The 26,156-nt window shown below is 40.4% G+C and overlaps 1 protein-coding gene across 7 annotated transcripts in view; it reads left to right on the forward strand.

Annotated features, from left to right (window-relative positions):
• Positions 1–13,685: 13,685 nt before the first annotated feature.
• The window catches only part of nr1d2b (nuclear receptor subfamily 1, group D, member 2b), a 26,632-nt gene continuing 14,161 nt past the window's right edge, over positions 13,686–26,156 (forward strand). The window contains exons 1-4 of one of the 7 annotated variants that reach the window (XM_048607256.1): positions 13,686–13,783; positions 14,188–14,260; positions 20,087–20,362; positions 20,517–20,605. In XM_048607256.1, coding sequence (XP_048463213.1) covers positions 14,242–14,260; positions 20,087–20,362; positions 20,517–20,605 — 384 coding nt within the window. In that variant the 5' untranslated portion in view covers positions 13,686–13,783; positions 14,188–14,241. The other 6 variants (XM_048607288.1, XM_048607249.1, XM_048607274.1 and 3 more) reach the window with 6 other exon arrangements.

Genomic DNA, 26,156 nt, shown 5'->3' on the forward strand with positions numbered 1-26,156 from the left:
GTCTGTATTCTGTGAACAAACTTGCTTTTTGGCAACATAACTGGCTATGTCTGTGGCTTTCTAAGACTTTGGCCCCAAAATTCTTAAATCTCAGATGAAGTGTTATGATCCTGACTGCTGTCATTTAAGAACAAGTTGATTGCAGACTCCAGTCTCGTTTGTTAAATAATGTTTTAACAAGGTGGTCTCTCTGAGACAACAATGCAATGTTCTGCATTATTTTAACATAAAACAAGTTCATTAAGCAAAAATAGACTAAAATAGAATACTCTGATCTATCTACTTAATGCATTCAAAAGTTTTAAACCCTAACTCCAAAACATTATTTTACAAGTTTCAAAAATGACAATTTTTATACAATACACAACTGAAGCAGCCATGTTCAAATGTGATAAGATCTGGATAATTTTTAAAAAACAACTGCAGTTGCTGGAAATCAGAAATCAACAAGTTGCTGGGAAAACTCAAAAAGTTTAGCAGCATCTGTGGAGAGAAAGCAGAGTTAATGTTTTGGATCCAGTGACACTTCAGCACCCAAGTGAACCTGGAATGTGAGCTCTGCTATCTCCGACAATCTGGATAACATCCAGGCCTGGGCGGATAAGTGGCAAGTAACATTTGCAGCACACAAATGCCTGGCAATGACCATCTCCAACCATGAACATTTACACAATATCCATTGACATTGAATTCCCCATTAACAACATTTGGGGGTTATCATTGAAAAGAAACTGAAATGGATTTACTGCAAAAATGGGTGGTGATCATGGATGCTTAACCCAAAATAGATAACAGCTGTACTTACTTTTGTAAGGTATTGCAGCTGCAAACAGGCCACCATCTTTTTTTTAGATCCTGCAATTGTTTAAAAAGATAATGGGCTGCTACTAGTGTACCCCACGTAAAGACTAAATGGTTATTCTGCAGGATAGTTATAAATTTGAGAAGTTCTTTCCTAGTATCACTGTGGGTGTATCTAGTCCAATGGACTGCAACGGTTCCAAGTACGCACTTCATGGCCGGAGTGTAGGAATACTGCAGCGAGTAACTGGCCTCCTGATTTCCCCAAAGCCTGCCGAAGACACAAATGGGCAATAATGGAATACTCCCCACTTGCCTGGATGTGTGCAGCTCCAACTACACTCAAGAAGCTTGACACTATCCAGGACAAGTTGATTGATTGGCACATCATCCACGAGCATCCTTTCCCTCCACCAATGATGCTCAAAAGCAGCATTGTGTACCATCTACAATTTGCACTGCAGAAATTCACCAAAGGTTCTTATCATCTTCCAAACCCTCGATGGCTACTACCTAGACAGACAAGGCAGCACATCCATAAGAAAACCACCACTTGCAAGTTCCCCTCTTAAGCTGCACACGATCCTGAGTTGGAAACACATTGGCATTCCTTCACTCGGTCAAAAGCCTGGAATTCATTCCCCAAGGATATTGTGGGTCTATCTACAGCATATGGACTGCAGCAATTCAAAAATGCAGCAACCCCCCCCTCCACCACCTCAACCTCAAGAGCAACTAGGGATGGGCAATAAATGCTGGCCAGCCAGCATCCCATAATTGAATTTTTTAAAAATAGCAACCTTTGCACAGAACTCATACCAGAAACTAACAGTGCTGATTTGTTGGCCAGTCGACGCAAGTGCACTGTCATGAAGAATACACCAGGGAATTATTGTCTATGTGCTTTTAATTCTCTCTGCTTACAAAGGACATGGCCCTACATACAAATGTATGTAGCTTTTAGCAAGTGCAAGTGAGCAACTTTCCAAACCCAACTGATAATTGCTTTATAACACAGAGCACGTGAATTGACATGGATGCACATATTATAAATGTAACATGCTTGCATTATATTAGAAGTCTACACCTCTATATTCCAGATTCATGTGGCTATAATGCATTTCTAAGGTACAAGTGAAACTCCTTTGAAATTAATTGCTTTAATTTAAATGTAGGATTCTCGTCCTTTATAATTCACAACTCCTCAAGGTTAGTGTGGCAAACTAAATGTCTCTGCATCCAAAAATTCCCTCCACAGAGTTATTATGTGCTGTGATTCATGTCGGTTCCACTCAACTCTTCTCACCCAATTGTCTCAATGTAGAATGTTTCTGCTCAATCTGTTGTAGCATTGCAATAGCTAAAGGGGATTTTCTGGTTGTTGAATTTTTATTAACTTCAATTGGGTGTTTGTACTGGACTGTAAATGAACAGACTCTCCAAGCTCACAATAATCAATTCCTTAAGCCCTTGATTCTGCACTGTGTAAGAAGTACTCATGGCCTAATAGCCCTTTGAAGTATTTTCAATTAGCATTACAGTTTCTTTGGCAGCAAATGCATCTTAATTACTGGACCCTGGGGCCTGCCACTTCCACAGAGTTAGTAACCTGGAAGAATTGGGTCTGAATGTTGGGTTGCTTATTTCAATTATTATTAAGTTTAATCTTTCACAAGTTAATGCTCAATGCTTTCAAACATAAATAGTAGTGATGCTTTTAACATACAGAAACATCCCAAAATTGTATACAGAAGTGTGAGGGAAAAGGATACTGAATCAAAGGAAGAGAGGTTGGGAGGGATGACTAAGCTTGAGACGAAGTTAATAGTGTTGAGAGATGTGACGAAAAGAATGGGATTTAGGCAGCTAATAATTGGTTACTGGGACTGCCCAAGTTGGTGTGGTGTGGCATTAATCTTTACTTTGTGACTTCCCTTGATGGCTCATTGGGTAAAAGCACCACACATGAAGTTGTAAGGAGCCACTAGTCTCGTGTGATTTCAAAGCAAATTTAGATTTTAATCATTAATGCCATGAGATTTTTCAATAACGTAAGTTGAGTCCTTTCCTTTCTCTGGAAGGAACCCACTGATGTGCCCTTTCTATAAAAGACTTTCTTTTCATTTCTCACTGTTTTTCCAAATGTCAGAGAAACGTAAAGATTATATGTTACTCACCAGTCTCCTTTCTTACCCACTTATTGCTCAATTTCTTGTACTGAAGATTTGATTTGTCCCATACATCTGCTGTTTACCTTAACCAGAAAATTTAATTCACTTCTTGCAGATCTCTGACGACTTACAAATGATAAATGACTGCAGGGTAGGGGATGGTCTAGTGGTATTATTGCAAAACTATTAGTACAGAGACTCAGGTAACATTCTGGGGACCTGGATTTCAATCCTACTACAGCAGATTGTGGAATTTGAATTCAATTTTTTTTTATCAAACCACAATCTTTATTGTATATAGAACAAATTAAACAAAGTAACTACAAGTGTGTTAAAACTATGTATGTCATGCACCCATGTTTACTTACTTTCCTTAAGAATTCTCTTCCAAGACACATCAATCTTTTCAGCTATTTATTTCTGTAGAGACCACCCATAATGATGCCACAGTCATCTGGAAACTATCTTTCATTCTCCTCAGCTCCAGCTATTTTTATAGATGTATTTTTCAATCACCATCTCTTGACTGTGTCCTTTAATCTGTATCTTGTTCTGGTTACTTTTTCCAATATTTCCAAGCTAGTCTGTTTGTTGCTTTTTTTGGCGCGAGGCTCAGGAAGAACCTTGGTAAATTTGTTCACTAGTTTCAAACTAGGCAATCTTCCAACTCTGCTCTGTCACTAAACTTGAACTGAGATTAACTACATTCCACATGGTTCAAGATGCAGTTAGTTTTTTTACAACTCTGCTTGCAGTGCAGGTCTGTCCAATTGTAATTTACAGTAGCTATCTGCTCTTTGTAGGTAGTAACCTTAAATTTTCTAGGTCAGCAGCAATGTGAAACACATGTAAAACCTGCCTTATTAATAGGTCAACCAGTTGAATGACCATTTTAAATATTTTCTGAATGACTTTTAAATTAAAGTGATCTAATTTAGCAGGATGTGCACTGAGCTAAACAAAGTGCAGCTGGTCACAGAATTGAGCTGTGTAAATATCATAGGGTTGACTGGATGACACAAAAGCTGCAAGTAATAGCTAACACGAACAGCCTGAACAGGGCCAAGGCTTGTTAAAACCAAGAGATAATCCTCCTTCCAGAGAAAACAAACATATGTCATAATTGGTGTAAAGTCAACTGACCGTGGTAGATATGACACACTTGTCATGTTTGTCAGTGGTCAACTGATCAACCACTGAGGACTGAACAGTGTTCAGGAGCAGTAACGCAGGTTGCTTGCATGGAAAGGAGTACAAGAGAAAATGCCTCAGACCAATTGCATGCTACAGGAATAGGTGTTGAGTTGTCTGATCAACAGCTGGAGATTGGGATAGGACTGGCTGATCACCTGGTCGGTCTAGTCATTGAGTCATACAGCACAGAAACAGACCCTTCAGTCCAACCAATCTATGCCAAACATAATCCCAAACTAAATTAGAGCCACCTGCCTGCTCCTGGCCCATATCCCTCCAAACCTTTCCTGTTTATCTACTTATCTGAGTGTCTTTTAAACATTGTAACTGTGCCCACATTCACCACTTCCTCTGGAAGTTCATTCTACACATGAGCCAAGTCCACATAAACTGGGTCACTGGCAATTGTAAGCATAGTACAGGTAACCTGTGATGTATTACTATGTTTGTAGTATGTTTTAGTGTACCTTACTTCAATTAAGAATAATTGGGTATCCCCCACTTTTCGGACTGCCTTGGGTGTTGATATCTAGAATAAACTCGACAGATGGGGGAAGGTAGGAATAGAGGCGTACATCTCAGTGAGCTACAAACAACATGAGATTCTAAATGCACCTAACTCTCTCAGAATACACCAGATTAATTGAAACCAGAAAACTTCCTAACACTGATCTAGACTGTCCTCAAACCAATCTTTGAATTAATTATCTATCATTTACAATTCATCCTTTGATCTAATAAAATAGATGTGTTTACAACGTTTCAGAATTCTCTTACTTTTATTCATTCATGGGATGTGGGAGTTAGTGGCTGGGCTAAGCAATTATTGCACTTCCCTAGTTGCCCTTGAGAAGGTATTAGTGAGCTATTTTCTTGAACCGCTGCAGTCCTTGTTCTGTATGCTGTTCAGGAAGGAGATCCAGGGAGCATACGTCTATGTCAGCAACACTGAAGAAAGGCAATTTATTTCCAAGTCAGGATCATAAGTGGCTTGGAGGCGAACTTGCAGGAGGTAGTGTTCCCATGTATCTGCTGCCTTTGTCCTTCTAGATGTAAGTGCTCCTGGGTTCATAAGGTGCTGTCAAAGGAGCCTTAATGAATTTCTACTGTGCATCAGCAGATATCCACTGAAAGACTTGCATCCCTTGCGCCTATACCATCTTTAAAAGGTCGCTGCGTACTTTGACAAGCATTGGTGATCTGGCGTTGCTCCTCACAGACAGTGTAAGGCAGCAGCCACAAAGCCACGCTTCTCATTGTACGTAAGTAACATGGCTGACTCTTTCTCGTAAGTACAACTCCATTCTCCCACCATAACTGTGGTTTAACCACCAGGCCACACAGTTTACCTGTTCTTAGATTTATCCCAGCTAAACACACTCAGTAGTTCACCTCTGCTTTTCCCCAGTGGCCACTGTAGACCTGCATTGTGTCATTGTCCAATAAGGGAACATCATATACAGGCAAGCGATTGGCAAGTACAAACATTATTTTCATGTTAGAGAGAAGGGTAAGGCAGGTACAATTAAGGAACAATGGATGAATAAAGATATTAAGGTTCTCGTCAAGAATAAAAGAGAATTTTATTTTAAATATAAACAACTGGGTTCAAATGAATGTCTTTTTCAGTATAAAGAGTGTAGGGGCAATATTAAGAAGGAAATCAGGAAAGTAAAAAGGCGACATGAGGTAGCATTGGCAGATAAGATTAAGGATAATCCAAAGAGGTTCTACAATTACATTAAGAGTCAGAGGGTAACTAAAGAGAGGGTAGGGCTTCTTCAAGATCAAGGAGGTCATCTTTGTGTTGAATCCCAGAAGATGGGAGGGATGCTAAAAGAATATTTTGCATCAGTTTTTATTGTGGACAAAGAAATGGAGGCTAGAAAACTCAGGGAAATAAATATTGATGTTTTTTTAAAAAAAGTTCACATTATAGAAGAGGACGTTTGGGAGGTCTTAGAGAATTTAGACGTGGATAAATCTCCAGGACCTGATCTAATGTGTGCCAAAACATGGTGGGAAGTAAGCAAGGAAATTGTGATGCCCCTTGCAGAAATATTTGCTTCATCCGTAACAACATCTGATGACTGGAGAGTGGCTAGTGTTGTGCCTTTGTTTAAGAAGGGTTGTAAGAAGAAACTGGGAAACTCTCGACCTGTGAGTCTGACTTTGGTTTTGCGTAAATTGTTGGAGGTGATTCTAAAAGATAGGATTTATAGACATTTACAGAGGCAAAAAATGATCAGGGATAGTCAACATGGTTTTGTGTGAAGAAAATCATGTCTCACAAACTTGATTGAGTTTTTTGAAGAAGTTATCAAAAAGATTGATAAGGGCAGAACAATAAATGTTGTTTACTGGGACTTTAGTAAAGCCTTCGATAAGGTTCCACATGGTCGACAAATTAGTAGAGTTAGGTCACATGGGATTCAGGGTGAGCTTGCCAATTGGGTACATAATTGGCTTAACGGCAGGACACAGATGATGGAGGGTTGCTTGAGACATGACTTTATAAATTCATGAGGGGTATAGATAGGGTTAATGGTAGGTGTCCTTTCCCTAGGATGGAGGATTTCAAGACTAGGGGGCATGTTTTTAAGGTGAGAGGAGAGAGATTTAAAAAAGACATGAGGGGCGAATTTTTTACAGAGAGGGTTGTTTGCGTGTGGAGTGAACTTCCTGAAGAATTAGTGGATGTGGGCACAGTTACAACATTTAAAAGACACGTATGTAAGTACATGAACAGGAAAGGTTTGGAGGGATATGAGACAGGAGCAGGCAGGTGGGATTAATTTGGGATTATGTTTGGCATAGACTAGTTGGACCAACGTGCTATATGACTCTATGACATTACGACTCTATGAGTGTTTATTCACAGCCAGTAAACAAAGGGAACACAAAAGAAATAAATATATGCTGCAGTCTTGACCTTAACATCCATTCTACATCCAGCTAACATCTACTGGAACCAGGTGTCAATCAGGTCCGGCCTGCCTTGTTGGGCCTGATGCAGCTGAACTCCATCATCCAAAGAGAGCTGCCTCCAACTTAATATCCTCATCCTTATACTTGAAGGACAGCTTTTGTTCCCCCAAATCCTCATCATCTATCATCCACCTTCTTGCCTGGTCCAATTGTGCAGAACACAGCGCACCAGAATGATGTGGCACACTCTGTTTGACTAAACTCCTGACTACTCCAAGATGCAGAATCACAGCTTCAGTAGGCCTATCATCTATTCTACCATGGTTACAGTTGCAGTATGTTACACTAAATTAGTGAAAGCACCAGGCCACCTGATCAACCAACACACTACGTCCAAAAGAGTGTACCCAGTGCGCTCTGACTCCCTTCCCATCTCACACCCAGATCAGCCATTCCCATGTATCATTGAATTCATCAGAGTCCATTCTCAACCTTACTTGACATATTATGCAACAATGTCCCCTCATTTCACAGCATCCTTGGAAGTCCTTGGAAGTGATAGAATGTGTTTGGTCAGTATTCATCCCCTTTTCTGTTATTGTTGTTAACTTCTAAATGGCTGAGATGCCAATTTAAACTTGCAAGCACAAATGGCAGGTACAATTGCCCTTAACCAAGATTTAATGCATAAGTATGTTCACTCTGCATGCATTGTGTTTGTGCGAAGAAATGTTTGCACATTGTTGCTTCATGTCTTTGTCCCTAGCAGACATGATTCCCATACTTTTGCCCATCAAGGTAACACTGACTCTGCCATTCTGCTTGGCCCAGCCAGATTTCAGTTGTATTTCACAATTACAGAATGGCAGATGATGGCAGGGAAAGCAAATCACCAGGCACCCTCTCAGAGCCTCCTTGAATCTTTTATGTTGCTCTACACTGACAGCCCATTTCGACCCCACCTTATGGTACATTGAACTTCACCTCCATCTGTCCTGTCTCTTTAGCCCTGCTTACCAACCTGCTTTATACTCCCCCTTTGGAGGCCATGGTGATGGTCAATGCTAAAAACACCCTCTCCTGTAGCACACCACCCTGTCTGATGATGTTCCCCATACTCCTGTACATCTTGGTTTCCCCCATCACTGTCCTTGTTTGCATCTCCACAAATGCCTCTGCTTCCCTCCCCAACCTACCTTTTGGCAGTGATTTCCCCCAGCTATACCTACAGGCTAGCTTTTCACTCTCCTTCATCAATGGACATAACCTTAGGACTGTTTTTGCCCCAGACCTCTGACTGACTTTGACAAACAACCCCTAGGTGGCACTGCCCAGATCCAAGACTGCTATCTTTGCAGCACCCCAACTTACAATTTGTGACTCCTCTGACTGCTGGTACAGGCCCTACAGGACATACCATTGTTCACTCACCAGACTGCAACTGCAGCGACCTCATACATATTTTCCTTGATCCACATATATAAGGCTTAATACTATTAGTTCGTGCTATCCATTTTTTAACTTCTAATTCCTCTGTCTTTCAGAATCATTTGCTAAGTTTCTGCCTCCCATTCCTTCCTTCAAATTTGTCCTCAGGTTCCCATCTCCTGGTAATCTACTTTAAACATCTCCAAAAGGACTAGCAAATCTCCATGCGAGTCCTGTTCAGGTATAGATTGTTTGGATTGTACAGGTCTCACCATCCCCAGAGAGCACCTGTGGTACAGTGATGTGACTTTATCTTTGAGCCAGAAGACCCAGGTTCAAGTCTTACCTGCACCAGAGGTATTTCATAACACATCTGAACAAGTTGTTAAAAATAAATAGATGAAGGGGCAAAAGGGAAGAGGCTGTTTGACCTTGTGATCTGCTCACCTTCCTAGTGCCCTTACAAAAAATGCCATTTTTAAATAGGTGGCTTTTGTGACACAGTGATAATGTCCCTATTTCTGGGTCAGGAGGCCTGGGTTCAAATGTCACCTGTGCCATTCCTACCTGGAGTCATTTGTCCCAGAGTGAACTACAATCTCACACTCCACTAGAAGACTGTCCTGCAGTCAAGTCCATAACATCCTTTACTTTGGCACTAGGGGAGGCAACATGCTATCCTAGAATCATGTTGATCACCGTGGCACCCACATTGAACCAAAATAAGATCTGTTGTTGTGCATTCTGCAACACCATCTCCCCTTCCAAAATGAAACAATTGCTGTCAACATATTCTTTAAACCCATCCAGTCATGCATTCCACTTCACACTGATGGTCTTGTAATACATATAAGATCAAATGGGTCATTTCACTGGACTGCCAACATATTGGCTTCACAAAATACGATAACACAATCCTAAGTATCTCCTTATTTATCTCTGTATCTTTTTTGTCACTACCAAATGTCACATCTCAGGCTGAAAAAACACATGTCATCACAGATTTTACTTTAACAAAGATCAAGGAGTTTTAATGAAGGCTGCTTCTCATTGCTCTCATTTGCACTTTTGAACCTTTCATGCAGACCAAATAAACTTTCAATTTGTTATTCAAGTATCACAGAATATCTAATACTCAAACCATCAACCTGAAAGGGTCACCTTTTGAATGATCAATTCTTGAGATGTTCTGGCAATCTTTAATGTCCAGTGTTACTTTTACAACTTTAATCTGCACAGAATTTAAAATAACCTCTAAAGTATTAACATCAACTATGAACCAAATATTCACAGAACATTGAAGGGGAGAAATAATTGTCAGAAAAGGAAAAATGAGAAAATAAATTATCAGCCTTCTTCAAGGAGTGAAGGCAAATATAACCTTTCAAGGAGTTTGGAGAAGATTGCCCTTAGAGCTGCTTTAAATGTGTTCTCAAAATGTAGACAGACTGAATGCTAAGAAATTAAAGAGTTAATTCCAAATTAACAATGAGACTTATACAAATAGAACATTCTGTACCAGGACAGGAGACAAGCTTTCTGGATCATTGGCTAGGAAATGGTTTGCTAAAAGGGGACATAAATCTGGTTCTGTTTGGCCCAAGGGAGGCCCATTTTTTTAACAGAGAGCTGAGGTCATGAGTAAACAAATGACCAGCAGGTCAAGGTATAGCTTTTTCATTGATTTAAGGCTGTCAGTAGGGCTTTGTGAAGAAACAAAATCTTCTGACACTCATGTAACTCAGATTTTTCATTGAAGTCAGGGAGTTTCTTGGAAACTAGGAGGTATGATTCTTCTTGACACCATTCAGTCACAGTATGAGTTCTCAGTTTTGCTTTCAGCAACTAGTTCTAATGCTTTGTCCAAAGAATATAAAAATGTATACCTGTAACAGGTGTGTATCTCTGAGAGTGACGGAGAAGCCACAGAATTTATGATTGTTCAGCCATAACCAGCTACATCCAAATGTGTAATTTCAATATTTTCCCAAGATTGAAGGAGGACATTTAAGCCAGCTGGTCCAGATACACTTGCCAGTGTGAAATGTAAACTTACTGAAGAGCAGTCTGTGCAGCAGCAATGGATAACAAGTCTATAGACAAAGATTAATGGTTCTGATGTATCAGAGGGCAAACATTTATCCTCACAGTTGAAGGCAAGCAAATGGTTAATCAATCCCAGCTCAAAAGGTTGAGGTTGCATTATTACTGGAAACATTGCTATCGCCAACTACGGCATGTTCTATAAACTCTGCTTAAAGGCAGGTCCTTTGGCTTAATGTTGTCCGATGCTTCATTCTGAGGCACTGTCTTTATAGTTTTTGGTCAGCAGTTGTTTTCCATTCAGAAGGGCAGGTTGAGGAGCCAGGTCCTACTCATTTGAACAGGAAGCGAGTGCTGAACTGTACATCAGCCTTCTAGCCATCTAAGCTTAAAGAAACCTCACACCTGCATGCATATAAGAGCAGAAATTAATTTATGCAGAGCTATTTGCATGAACTGGATGCAGGAATTCAATCAGGATTCCCAATGTCATGTCTGATATTGAGTTGGGCCTCATTTATATTAAGCTATAACATACATATGTTACAGGCTGTTCCCAGGGAGAAGATTTTCAATTTTGGGCTGCTGAGTTGGCAGGAGGAGCTCTTAAAGGTGAAGGGAATTGAGGTCATAGTTGTAACCAATGGGTGGATGAGGTAAATGAGTAGGGGTGTGGGTTTTGATAACTGGCACCAGTGTTTTGGTTATGGAGCCATCTTCCAACATTAAAATGGTTAAACTGCTTTTTCTCTGAATCTAGCCAGTCTTGTGCTGGCTGTATTCAGGTCTGCCCAAATTTGCAGAGGTACCTTCATGCAGCTGTTAGGTTTCCTGTTTGCATAGGCAATGCATTTGAATGCCTGGAACAGGCACAAACAATGGCTTGTTTTTCAACCGCTCTCGATATAACGAGTAGACATTTCCACCTTGTTAGGATGTGCACTATATGCTCCTTATAATGCAGGCTCTACTGTCGAGTTAATCAGATATTAAAGCCACAGGTTTTAATCTATTCAGTAAAATGGGTACCTAATGTGGTCATCTTTCAGTTACCTATGGAGAATAATCTCAAATCAGTCTCACCAAATTGCATCAGTCTCCAAGAACTGACTCATATGAATGTGGGTTTAAATACTGTAATGCCAAAATTGAGTTTATCTGTGCTGTCTTATTTTGAGATTTCAGTGTTAAATGCCAATGCACCATTGACAAGGACATTGTTTTGCAGTTCTCAGAAAAAAATGAATGAAACTGCAAAACATACTCCCACAAATATTAACTATAATTTCCAAACTCAAGGTAGTAAATACATCTTGGATCATTCTTGCAGTTACAAAACAAACATCTTTGATACTGAGCTGTTGACATTGGATTACAAATACTTAAAAATAAACCTTAAAAATAACATTGATTAGTATTTGGTCAACTTTTAAGCTTTCAAGTTAAATGTCAGTCTTGCAAATTTTGAAACTAAATTAGAAAATTAAAATAATTACCAGAATACCAAGTTTGTAAACTATTTTACATTAGTAGAGAATAGTAGGATTCAGCTTCAGTCCCTCATTCTGAAATTCTGAATGTGGCTCATTTTCTATCAGGGAGCACTGAATAGAGGGAAGACCTGTCCAAGTTTGAAGAGACAGAGTAAAAATAAAAAATGGCCAGAAGGAAAATTGGAGAAGGGACAATTAGGAAAAAAAAAGACTTCTTGTTGGAAACATTTTTTTTCCCCAATTGCTCCTGCTCCAGTTTTCCTTCCAGCAACCACAAAAGCATTTTTGCTCTCTCTCTCTTCATGCTTGGACAGGTCTTCCCTCGATTCAATGCTTCTTGATTGAATGTTGGAGTTGAGACCACGAATATTTATATATATATAATACACATTTCATATGCGCTCTGCTCAAAGGCAGATCCTTGGCTTATTGTCTGCTAATCCTTCATTCTGATTCCAAGTCAGTTTCTGTCAGCAATATTTTGCCATTACCTTCCACTCACGGATAAGATGATGAGGCAATCCGAAAGTCTACCTCAACCAGAACAGGAATTGAACCTACGCTGTTAGTGTTATTTTGAAACTATATGCTGGCCAACTGATCCTCTATACATACTAGCAGACTTGCAAAATATTTGAAGAGGAGTGAATATCTTTATTGCAGCAGTACTACTTTAAATACAAAATTTCTGGTCATTCATTCACCAAAGACTTTGCAAATTAATTGTACATTTTTTCAATATTTAACTAATTCCATTTCATCCTCTCCCTCCATGCCATCCCTTGCTACCCCAGTCTTGCTATGGAACCAATCCCTGGTTGGTTCCACCCTTGCCTTATCTTGATGTTGTACCTGTAGAATCCAAGCCACTCTGCCATTGTATGCCACCTGTACTGTACCCTGGAGACAGAGAGTTGGCACCTCCTGATTGTATGGTCAGCAGAAACAGAGATTTGCACCTCCCCTGACCTGACCCGAGAAGAGGCAGACTCAATCTTGTCTGACTGTACTCCAGACAGAGATCAAGTTGAAACCTTGCTTGACTGAAGCCTGGGTGCTTACCTCCCAACTTCTTTTATTTCTCCACCAGCCACAGTCCTTAATGCTGCTGCACCAAATCTGAGGACAAAGCTCACATTCCTTGAAGTTTGATTCAAAAAGATGGATTTGGGTTTTTAAAGAATTGCTGTTAGCAATCACATTTCTGAAACAATATTTTTTTTAAAATTGTGACATTGTCCCAGTCAAAAACATTTCTGAAACTGGACGTGCCTTCACACGGACAAGGTCTTGCCTCCAAATATGTCCACTAACAGACAAACAGTTCAGACAGGTAAAGAAACTGCACACAGTATTACTATAAATCTAGAAAATACAATAAATGTATATTTATTAAAAAATACAATAAAATACAATTTATCGAAGCACAGCATTCTTGATATTGCCACAATCACTAGATGTTTAATACAAACTTCAATCAAATTTTAGTAAGCTCAATGTATAAATCTTCAGTTTTCATAACTTGGTGTTGCACATTGGCTTGAAATAAAATTCCAAAGTTACTGTTTTCTTTTCCAGATATATCGGATCTATGCTAGCCACGATGCAATATGTAGACGCAGCTAAACGGCGTTGGTGAATTCCTGTAGTGGCTACTCTGCAACATTTGCGAGGAGATACGAAAATGTTCAAAAATGGGAAACACGTACAGCCGAAAATAACCGAGTGAGAGTGTTGAATTATTTCAAGCTAGCTTTCTGCTTTCCCTAGCCCCACCACACAATTTCTTTTCCCGTAAGCCTGGCTCACTTTGAACTTATTTCAGAAAGTGTGTTACTGGGGCAAAGGGAGGCCCAAGAGCGGGGGCGGGGCCAATGGAAAACGGATCACATGGCAAGCTGGAGCAGCAAAGAGCTGACACACTGAGTCATTGCTGTGGAGTCCAGCTGCAGGTACATTGGATTGAAGTACAGTGCTGGCAAGGGCACTGCACTTTGCTGAGAATAATATATAGCTGTAAGGGGAAAGAATAGAAGATCGGGAACTCATCAACGGAGATAACGAGATGCATGGGGATTAAGAGAACAGGATAAATTAAGCTCCGAAACAAATTTTTTTGTTTTGAACAGGAACGTACTGCTAAGATTCCTTGCGTAAAACGGAGGTTTCCTATATTTACTGCAATGGATGGCAATGGTGCAGGTAAAATTTTGATTTTTTGCATTGTCGTTTTGTTTTTCTGTGCATGCGCTTTAAATCCAATCCAAACAAGACTTGTTGGAAATGGATGTTGCGGATATACACTCTGTTTTAGTTTGCATTGTTTGAGAACGTAAATTTTATAAATGTTAGAATGTGCTCGATCATCAGTTTGAGAAGCGAAGTAGATGCCGGAGGCTTTAAGGACCAGGTGGCCTGGCGCCTCCGGGATGGATCGTCGTTAGTTTTTTCTGTCTCGTCTCGTAGGATTTGGTTTCATTTTGTACGTGTAGTGGGGGAGGCGTTCGCAAAATAAGCTTTCTCTTTTTCCACCCTCTCCGCCCCTCGCTGTGCAACAAAGGTCGCTCGGTCGGTGAGTAAGTGACTGTGTGTGTGGAAGAGTTTCGCCCCTTCCGGCCGCTGCATGAAGTCTTGCAACTCCTCACATGGACTTGCGCTGCTGACCCACGTGCGCCTTGTGTTTACGCTGCCATGAGCGCGGCGAGCCATTGGCCGCGCGGGTCCCCCGCGTGACGTCACAATCGCACAATGGAACTTCCCCCGGGAGCTCGCGGCGGCCGCATGTGACCCGAGCAGCCTCCGTGTTTGCGTGACCCAGTTTCTGCCGCGAGGACGGAGCACGTGCTCCACCCTTCTCTTCCCCCGTCCCCCCCAGTTTCCACCTCCTGCAGAAGGACAGCGAAGCGCCGCCGACAACGGCAGTGGCCACGGGAGGAAGTGCAGCGAAGCGCGCCGTTCCCATCCCCCCTCCCCTCCCCCCTTTCTCCTCGCTCTGACAGTGAGGATGTCAGTTGTCGCAGTCATTGCTGGATCACCTCACGTACGCATGCGGCTTAAACCAAAACAGGCCAACGTTTTAAATTGGCGAAGGTTCGACAATGTGCAGATGTTTCGAGACTTAAAAACTTTTGAAATATTTTGGCCTGGTTTGAAGCTCAGAGGAGTCACGGCACAGATAGAGGCCAAAATAACCGAAAGTCAGAAGGTTACAGGACACCAGGTTACAGTCCATCGGTTTATTTGAATAATCACATGCTTTCGAGGCGCTGCTCCTTCGACTTCTGACTTTGTCGACCCCGGTCCAACACCAGTATCTCTACATCAAAAAAAAACGAAAAGAACTGTGGATACTGGGAAACTGAAATAGCTGGAAAATCTCACCAGGTCTGGCAACATCTGTGGAGAGAATTCAGAGTTAACATTTCAGGTTCAGTGACCCTTCCTCAGAAAGAGGCCATTCGGCCCTTCACGTCTGTGCCTCTTCTGGGGATTTGTTGCCCCTTTGCTCCCCCATATTCTGCATACAGGTAGTTCTCCTATAACACGATGGTTGTGTTCTTCTGTGACCTCGTGCTATAGAAAATTGCTGTAGAAAATCACATTATAGAAAAATCACTATAGTATACAGTAGAAAGTTTGCATTATCTAAACAGCGTCCACTATTCATCAATCGCCTTACAGCCAATTTGTGTTAACAAAACACGTTATAGCAGAAATACCTGTATTGTAACTGCAGGGGTATTGCGTCAGAGCAAACATCTTTTTTTCAGGTTTAATAGTGGATACGTTATATTTTTAGGCGAGTCATTAGCTGAAGTAAACAAGTACTGACAAATTCCAGGGAATGTGAGGAGCACTGAATCAAATTACAATGGTATTAGAAGTCTTTGTTGCTGTTCACATCCTTTTATACCCCACTTAGCAAAAATCTGTGGCTTGAATCACATTACTAATTGGGCAGGTGATTGTTAAGTTTTGAAATGAAATTATAAAGCAAAATCCACTGCGCTGTTTCAAGTCCTATTGCACTGTTAGAACATCTAAAATTATAATTTTCCATAGTTGATCGTAGACAATTTTAAAGACACTTCCAGTATATTCTAGAAGTTTAGATTGGTTGTGATAATTTCTGAACACCCCAGATCACAAAATATAGAATCAGAAGTAGGCCATTCAGCCCATCAAGTCTTTTCTGTCATTCATACCTAATAATCCTCGACTCTACTTTGATGCCTTATCCTCATAACCTTTGATTCCCATATCAGCCAGTCTTGATAGCTCTCTGTAGTCAGAAATTCTGCAGATTTATTACCCTCAGAGAAGAAATTCCTCCTAATCTCTGTCCTAATTTGGCAGCCTCTAACTCTCTTCCTCAAAAGGTGGCAGAAGCAGAGTCTGAATATTTTGAAGGCATAGATAAATAGGTAAACTATTGATAAGTAAGTGAGAATGTGGAGTAATCTGATCAGCCATGATCCTATTCAATAGTGGAGCAGGCATAAGGGCCAAGTAGCCTTCTCCTGCCTTTAATAAAAATAGGAATGTTTTGCTAAAATTATACAAGGCACGAGTTGATTCGCATGTGGAATACTGTGAACGGTTTTGGTCTCCTTATCTAAGGGATCGTTTTATAAGAGGTAGAGTAGGTTGGGCCTGTATTCATTGGAATTTTGAAGATTGAGAGGTGACCTTATTGAAGCATAGAAGATTCCTAGGGGACTTCACAAGGTAGTTGCAGAGATGTTGTTTTCCCTTGACACATTCTGATGCCCAAGATCTTACATGGGTGACACTCATGAAAGACTGAATATGTGACAGTCTTCACAGTTCTCTTCCATGCTTCATTGGCATGGATTGCAGTTAGTCCTGTGATGGAAATGTATGGTCAGAGCCATTTTGATGGTGTTGGATTCCTGTGAGGTATGGAGTTACTGGAAGACTACTGCTGATTTGCTAGTTTTTGTATGGATCTCATTCTCTGCACCACCTTCCTTGGTGCTGCTGCTTTTTAGATCGGGGAAGTAATCAACATTCTTAATGTTCTGTTGCCTGGTGATGAAGGGGGAGCCTTGCTTCTGTCCAGTCATCATTGTCTTCGTCTTCTAACAGATGATACATATACCAACTTTGGTGCTGTTACTCTCAAAGCTGGTGGTCATATATTGGTGCATGGACAATTTGGCAAGAAAGGGAGTGCCAACTTTGAAATCCAGTCTTGTCAACAGTGGTGTTACTATGTGATAGCAAAATCTGCATCCAGCTTTGCCTTCCCCATGATCAAATCAACAAAAGGAAAAGGGAGAGAATGCAGCCTTGCCATATCACTATGATGCTGTTGAAGGAGTCTAAAGGAACCTATGCTAGTCTTGATGCAGCACCTGGAGCCAGGTTTTAGGTATTGAAGATGTTAATATAACACTCCAGGATGTTGTACATCTTGTGATGTATGAGAATGACTGCTGATAGATGCTACTGAAAGTCTTCTTGAAATCAATACAGTTGAAATCAAATGACTTCTCATACTTCAGTCTCTGCTGTTTGATATTTGTTGAATATTATGACCTGCTTGTAGCATGATCCACCACCATAGAAACCTTCCACTTCTTCACAAACAGTAGTGTACTTCTGCTTGCCATCTTTTGTGGAGTACCACACTGAAGATCTTGCCAGGCACTGACACATTTGTCCAATTGTTGCAGTTACTGAGATTCCCTTTCTTTGGCAGTTTGATGATTATTTCTTGTTTGCAGTCAACCAGGCCTATCCTCTATGGTTCAGATCTTGTTGAACAGGTCTGTGAACTCTTTTATTACTTTTGGACACCCCTCTGCTCGGAAAAGCTAATTTTATATTTTTTGAATATCAAATCTCTCCATTATGATAAGTGATAAATATATTCAGTGTCTTTTTAAAGTTTGTTTCTACCTTAATTTTACATGTATGCTTCAATCTTTATTTCTCTCTCTCAAATGAAAAAAAACGCGGTGGACAATCAGTGCATTTTCTTCCTGGTTTGAAGTCTCTGAGAATTATTCAACGTAATTGGGGTGTCTGGAGTCAAATTAATGCCAGGCCATAGAGACTGCTAAAGCTAGGAGATAGTAAGAACTGCCGATGCTGGAATCAGAGATAACACGGTGTGGAGCTGGAGGAGCACAGCAGGCCAAGCAGCATCAGAGGAGCAGGAAAGTTGATGTTTCGGGTCAGAGCCCTTCTTCAGAAATGGGCTTCTTTTTCAAGGGATGTCCCCCTTGAAGAAGTTATCCTCCTCCCTCCGGAAAGATCTCAGTGGATGCCATTTCTGAAAAAGGGTCCCGACCCGAAGCGTCAACTTTCCTGTTCCTCTGATGCTGCCTGACTGCTAAAGCTATTTGGTTTCTTGCCAGTGAGCAGCTTTCATTTTGTGGACTGGAAAATATATATCTCTGGTTTCTTTAATGTTGTAATATTTGATGTAACCCATCATTTTTAAAATATTTATTCACTTACTGAAAGCATGTGATGCTGGTAAGACTGACACTTACTGCCAAATCTTAATTTCCACGGAGGATGTGATGCTGGGCCCCTTTGAGCTGCTTTAGGACATTGTAGCAAATTCTGTTATAATAGATTGACTTATGAGGCCATTTTGGAGGGCAGTTAACAGTCACTCAAATGTCTTACTCTCAAGAAACCAACTCCTAACCACTCTGAGATTGCAAACTACTGCCCCATCTCCAACCTCCCTTTCCTTTCAAACTCTTGAAAAATATTGTTGCATTCCAACTTTGCGCTCATTGTTCCAGAACTCCATGTTTAATTATCTGCTGTCAGGTTTCTGTCCCTGCCACAGCACCAAAATGATTCTTATCAAAGACACAAATGACAGCCTGGGTGACTGTGATAAAGGCAAACTATAACCTGAGATCAACTAAAACCTGTGCCTTTGTCCTAATTCTCTCAGTCACTCGGGCAGGTGAGGATTAATTAAGAAATGCTAGCATATATTTTTAAAGACAAATCAGTTACATTTAAGTTGCTGAGGCAGGATTGATGATGCCAATGTGGTCTATATCCAGGGCTGGCCCCAAAGGTCTTTTTGGCACCTGAGGCGAAATATGACTTTGATGCGACCCCCGAAATCCAATATAGAGAAAAATGAGAAGTCTGAAAATTTTACCTTTATTTACATGGTATTTGAAGTGGCACATTTGGTGCTCCTTTAAAACCTGGCACTGTAGGCGACTGCCTAATTTGCCTATATGGTCAGCTGGCCATGTCTGTATATCCTTCTAAACAATCGTATTTTGATCTTATGCCATATAGTAAGTGGGTTTGGATAAAACTGAAATATTGTGTTCAATTCTGAGCACTACACATCAGAAAGATATAAAACCTTAGGGTTTTGAAAATATTTACTGTAAAAGTTCCAAGAATAACAAGAAGTTGGATAAGCTACGGTTGTTCTCTTTTTAAAGAAAAGAATTTTGAGAGGAGATTTGATAGGGGTATGTAAAATAGAGGCAGAGTAAATAGAGAGAAACTTTTCCCATTGCTAGAATGAGCTAGAACTACAAGGCGGAAATTTAAGGTGTTTGGTTCTTTCATCAAAATAAAGTGAGGTGCTTTTTTTTTAATGCAGCCAGCAGTTAAGATCTGCAGTGCACTGCCTGAACAAGTGGCGTTGGAAGAGCAAAATACGGTTCTCAAAGTGAATTGTATAAATACTTTAAGGAAAAGGATCGTATGGCTATGGTGAAGAGGTGGAGCAATGCGTAAGATTAATTGAATTGCTGTCTGACAGTTAACATGGGTTAAAAGGGCTGAATGTCTTCCTGCTGGTCTTAGTTATGATTCTAAGGGAAATATGATTCTCTTCTGACTTTCACTCGAACAGGCTCACACAGCTTTTCAGACTAAATGGATTAATGGGGCAGGAGAAAACTAAAATGTTTGAAAAAGAAGTTTAAAACAGGCATGATGAACTTCTGATTTATCTGTTTGACTTTATAATTGTCTTCCATTCATTTTTGTTTCTTTTTACTGCAGGTGGTGTCATTGCATACATAAGTTCATCAAGTTCCAGTTGTAGTCCTGTCTCTTATCACAGTGACAGTTCAGAGAACAGTTTCCAGTCAGTCTCGTCTTCTGTTCCATCATCACCCAGCAGTCTTGTATCTGATAACCACATTAACTCCAGTGACATGCTTGCTAATAACTGTACATTGAAACTAGGAAGTTCCAGTAACATCCAGCTTGCGTGCTCAGTTAATGGGGATGGACCGAACACAAGTCCTTTGAGCAAATGTACCAGTGGCATTACCAGTGAGTTGATAATGCTGCAATTATAATTTGATCTCAGAATGACTATGTTTTGACATCCAAAAATTTTTAATCGAAAGTAGACAAATAAAAGCTTTATTTTGTGACTGCCTGGCTATGTTTGCTGTTATAATCCATTGTATGTGTTTTCTTTTAGAAATTAACGGAATGGTCCTTCTATGTAAAGTCTGTGGAGATGTGGCATCTGGATTCCATTATGGTGTGCATGCGTGTGAAGGTTGCAAGGTAAGGTATAGTTTCTCTGAATTCGAATAAATAATCACATGACATCTCTAAGTAGAAGAACTCTTAATGTAGTCTGAGTAATAGCGCAGATTTATTGGACTACTAATTGAATCGGTAAAATTAACTAAATATGAATCTAAAGGTTTACTGGCATATTGCAATCCTCCCATAGTTCTTTGGGGAATGAGACATCACACTATTGTATTATTGCAGAATCATGATTTATAATAGAAAATTAATTTAATGTTCATATTCTAGCCTGTTGATCAGGTGTGATTTACTCTTAGTTAGGCACATTATGACATTAAAACCAAAAGAACTGTGGATGCTGTAAATCAGGAACAAAAACAGAAGTTGCTGGAAAAGCTCAGCAGGTCTGGCAGCATCTGTGAAGAAAAAATCAGAGTTAACACTGCAGGTCCGTGTGAGCCTGTTTAATTGAAAGTCAAAAGAGAATCACATTTCCCTTAGAACCCAGTTCTGAAGAAGGGTCACCGGATCCGAAACGTTAACTCTGAATTTTTCTTCACAGATGCTGCCAAACCTGCTGATCCTTTCCAGCAACTTCTGTTTTTGTACAACATTGTTTTATTTTGCCAAGTTAGAGAACCTGGTCTCACAACAAAAATTGTTTTTACTGGTGATGTGGGATGGAGAATATCACTTATGAGTTACTGTAAATTTAACTTTCCTTTCAGTGCATCCTTTTAAAGATTAAGACTGGCATTTATCACTATTATTTTCATTTACTGCATCGAGAATATAATGATAGATCTTTTTGAAGTCTATGTGGACTTCCATTTCACAGTACTGTTACGTAGAGAGTTCCAGGATTTTAACAGAGATGATGATATAAGTCCAAGATCAGAGGGATGTGTCTTGGAAAAATGGTGCTATTCCCATTGGACTGTTCAGGATGACGAGGTTGCAGTCTTACGAGGTGCTGCTGAAAAAGCCTTGATGAGATACTGCATCGCATCCTTCATGTGGTATACACTGCCGTCATGGCGTGGTGCTTATGAAGGGCTTGAGTGTTATTCACTTGTAGTGTGAACCAGCACCAAGTTTTGTTCTGGCTTGTGTTGAGCTTCTTGAATGTTGTCATAATTATATTTATCTGGTTGAGTGCAGAGTATTTCATCACTTTCTCCACTTGTGCATTATAGATGGTGGTTGGAGTTTGGTTAGTCAGAGGTGAGTTGTTCACACAGAATGACTTGCTCCAGTAGTCAGAGTATTTCTGTGGCAGGTTCGGTCACGTTTCTGGCCAGTGGTGAGAAGCAACGCTAAATGTCATCTGCTTGGAAAAGTGGTTAGACTTTATTTTCCAGCTAGCTCCTACTGCATCTGGGAACAGATTGGTTCATTTTCTGAGGTATATGAATTGAATATTGTAATTGTCAGCAAACAGTCCCATTTCTGACTTTATGATATGGAAAGGCCATTGATAAAGCAGCTGAAAATGGTTGGGCATTGTTGACTGACTGCAATCTGTGCAAATAAATACTTCTTAGCTCAGGACCAAATTTGCCTTTGAGAATGCTCTCTCTCTGTGGCCTTTTATGATATCTGTGTGGTTTCAAACTTTTTTTTTGGTTGTATCTTAGAATGAAGTCTTTTGTTGAGGAGGACTTATTAAATCGTCAGACAGGGCTCATCTCATCATGAGTGAAATATTAGGATCCCATTAGGGACATTCAAAGAAGAAATCTAAACACTCAAATTAACCACTGTGCCACAAGATTTCATGCTTTTAAACAAAGACAAGCTTTGTTGTATATAAAGAGAAATCGGGGAGGTATAGACCGGTGAGCCTTAAGTTAGTGTTGGGTAAATTGTTGGAGGGGATTCTGAGGGACAGGATTTACACGCATTTGGAAAGGCAAGGACTGATTAGGGATGGTCAGCATGGTTTTGTGCGTGGGAAATCGTGTCTAACTAACTCGAATGAGTTTTTAGAAGAGGTGACAAAGAAGATTGATAAGGGCAGTGGTAGCCATTGTCTGTATTGTCTTCAGCAAAGCATTCAACAAGGTTCCGCATGGTAGACTGGTTAGTAAAGTTAGATCACATGGGGTCCAGCAGGAGCTAGCCAATTGGATACAAAATTGGCTTGAAGGTAGGAGACAGAGGGTGGTGGTAGGGGGTTGCTTTTCAGACTGGAGGCCAGTGACCAGTGGTCGGCCATAAGAATTGGTGCTTAGACGACTGTTGTTTGTCATTTATAAAAATGATTTGGATGTGAATATAGGTGGTACATTTAGTAAGTTTGCAGATGACACTAAAATAGGTGGTGCAGAGGACAGTGAAGAAGATTTTCTCAGGGTACAATGGGACTTTAATCAGATCAGCCAATGGGTCGAGGAGTTGCAGATTTACTTTAGATAAATGTGAGGTTTGCATTTTGGTCAGGCAAATGAGGAAAGGACTTAAACATTTAATGGTAGGGCCCCGGGGACTGTTGCCAAACAAAGAGTTTGAGGGGTGCAGGTGCATAGTTCCTTGAAAATGGAGTTGCAGGTAGACAGGGTGCTGAAGAAGGCGTTTGGCATGCTTGCCTTCATAGGTCATAGTGTTGAGTGTAGGAGTTGGGATATCAGGTTGTGGCCGTACAGGACGTTGGTAAGACCAGTTTTGGAATACTGTGTACAATTCTGGTCACACTTCCATAGGAAGGATGTTGTTAAACTTGACAGGCAATTTATAAGGATCTTGCTGGGCCTGGAGCGTTTGAGCTATAGGGAGAGGCTGAATACGCTGGGGCTTTTTTCCCTGGAGAGTTGGAGACTGAGGGGTGACCTTTATAGAGGTTTATAAAATCATGAGGTGCATTGATAGGTTAAATAGCCAAAATCTTTTTCCTGGGTGAGTGAGTCCACAACTAGAGGACATAGGTTTAAGGTGAGAGAGGAAAGATTTAGAAAGGACCTTAGGGGTAGTGTTTTCACGCATAGATTGTTGCATGTATAGAACAGGCTGCCAGAGGAAATGATGGAGGCAGGTGCAATTGCACCATTTAAAAGTCATCTGGATGGGTATATGAATAGGAAGGTTTGAGAGGGATATGGGACAAATTCTGGCAAATGGGACAAGGTCAGGTTGGGATGTTTGATCGGTGCAGATGAGTTGAACCGAAGGGTCTGAATCTGTGCTGCATGACTGTATGACTCTATATGTGTTAATTCAGTCTGTGTTTTTTCACTCTTCACCAGTCCCAACCATCCCACTAAAGATTCCCTGTGTTTTATGGAATGTTGAAGGTTCACACACTTGTGTAGGAACCAATCCAAAGATATACCACAGCTCTCCATTCACTTTAACGCTCCTCAGCATTCCAGCTATTAGGAGGTTAGATTCTAAGAGTGTCTTCCCAATAGCTTTTGCCTCTGCTCCTTGTTTTGGTTGCTGCTCAATACCTAGTCAAATGCTTGCAGCTTTCCAAAATGAATGCTTTCTCCCACAACAGTCTGTGAGAACCACTGTAGATTTCTTCCATGAGTTGAAAGCTGGAGCAAATAGTCCAGCTGCTTTTCCCTCACAAAGTTCAAACTGAGATAATGTCCTCCTGCATTTTGTAGGGTGAATAATTAAGTTAGTATTTCCACTGCTTGAAGTTCAGGCCTCAATGGCTAATATTTATTTCCCCTGACTCTCCTTACTTAGAAAGTAGCAGCCTACACAGGACCAAATCTGCAAATATCTCTGACACAACCCTTCTGATGAAGGGTCTAGGCCCGAAACGTCAGCCTTCCTGCTCCTATGATGCTGCTTGGGATGCTGTGTTCATCCAGCTCTGCACCTTGTTGTCTCAGATTTTCCAGCATCTGCAGTTCCTACTATCTCTGCAAATATCTCTGTTTGTTCTGAAAATGAACTGCTTGCTTCTGTCAACAAAAACACAGATATGTCAAACAAAAGCAACTTCCAGTCAAGAGACAACAAGGTGCAGGGCTGGATGAACACAGCAGGCCAAGCAGCATCATAGGAGCAGAGAGGCTGACGTTTCGGGCCTAGACCCTTCATCAGAAAAAAAAAAGTCAAGACTTTATCCTGAATCATTATCTCTGTGGCAGTGTGGCATGCTTTGTTTAGTTCAACCAGAAATGCAAACAATTTATTTTACCTTCAGCACAACCTTTTGTGCAGCTGCATGAATAATTTATATTTCTAATGAATGTAACTGCCTTCTTTCTGGACCCCCAAGCTTCATTACAAGCTTAGAGGTGGATCATGTATTGTTTATCAACTCCGATCATAAATAGTTGTTTGGTAGTATAAAATCTGTATTGCTGAAAAATGACACATTTTGTTGAAACTTTTTGACTTGCAGTCTTCAGGACATTTTGCATGAATATTAATTCAAAGGGCAAATCTATGTTTATATTACATGAGAGGAGAATGCTGATTGGTAGAGGCATAACTATGGAGAATGCACCCATTATGCTGATTAACATTTAAGAGCTTTGTTTAAATTTTAAACCAGGAAAATTGACTCTGATTGGTCAAGTTGTTGCCCTGAGACATGAAACAGCAATTAGCTCTAACCTGTTTTTGTTGAGTTGAAACAGATGCACTGCATGCATGTATTCTTTTTGTCTGCAAAGAACAGGGCCTGTGTATTAATACTTGTAGCTTCCAGTACACACTATGAGCCTGATCGACAATGCTGAATTGGCTGTCAGTGTGATTTCTCAAACTGTGATCGTGTAAGGCAAACACAGGCTACCCTTTAAGACTAGTAATTTCAGGCTTGTTTGAGTTGGATTTACATCAGAACTTTTACCAGTTTCTCAACCAGATGTCCCTATTTTTCTACAATTAAAAGTTTATCTCCTAAAATTAAAAATTATATTCTAAAACATGAATAACAAATTAGAGTTTTGCAATGCAAGGAAAACATAGACTTGCATTTCTATTAAGCCTTTCATGGTATGAAACACACTTGTTTTTCAATAAAATAAATCTGCTTTCCTCTGTCTTCAAGTGTTAAAGTCCCCGGGTTGCGAACGGATTCTGATCTTATATCTACTTGCAAGTTCATTTGCACACAAATTGGAACACAATGCAAGACAATATGAAGTAGCCACTCATAAGCACGGGAAATTTTCGTATGGCAGAACTTTAAAATTACAACCCTGTAAGGGAGCGCATTTCTAAGTACAAGCATTTATAAGTCAGACATTTCTAAATCAGGACCACCCCCCCACCATTTCCAGTAGGTAGTGCATGTCTGACGTTATATCTGTTGCACTCGTGCAGCCTCCTTCTGAGACATGTATATTTGAATTTTTTTAAGACTTGCATCAGCAAACCTGTATGTCCTTATCATGTGAGATCATTCCAGAAGTAACCATACTTCGTAGCAGTTCAGGGCGTGGTGAAATTTGCAGTTTGATTTTCAGTGTATGTGTAATATTGCATGTATAATAAAGAACTGAACTAAGAATTAAAAACAAAATACAGAAATACATCAGATAGTAAGAACTGCAGATGCTGGAGTCAGAGATAATACAGTGTGGAGCTGGAGGAACACAGCAGGCCAGGCAGCATC

Source organism: Rhincodon typus, chromosome 2, assembly GCF_021869965.1.
Source record: "Rhincodon typus isolate 14 chromosome 2, sRhiTyp1.1, whole genome shotgun sequence".
Lineage (NCBI taxonomy): Eukaryota > Metazoa > Chordata > Chondrichthyes > Orectolobiformes > Rhincodontidae > Rhincodon > Rhincodon typus.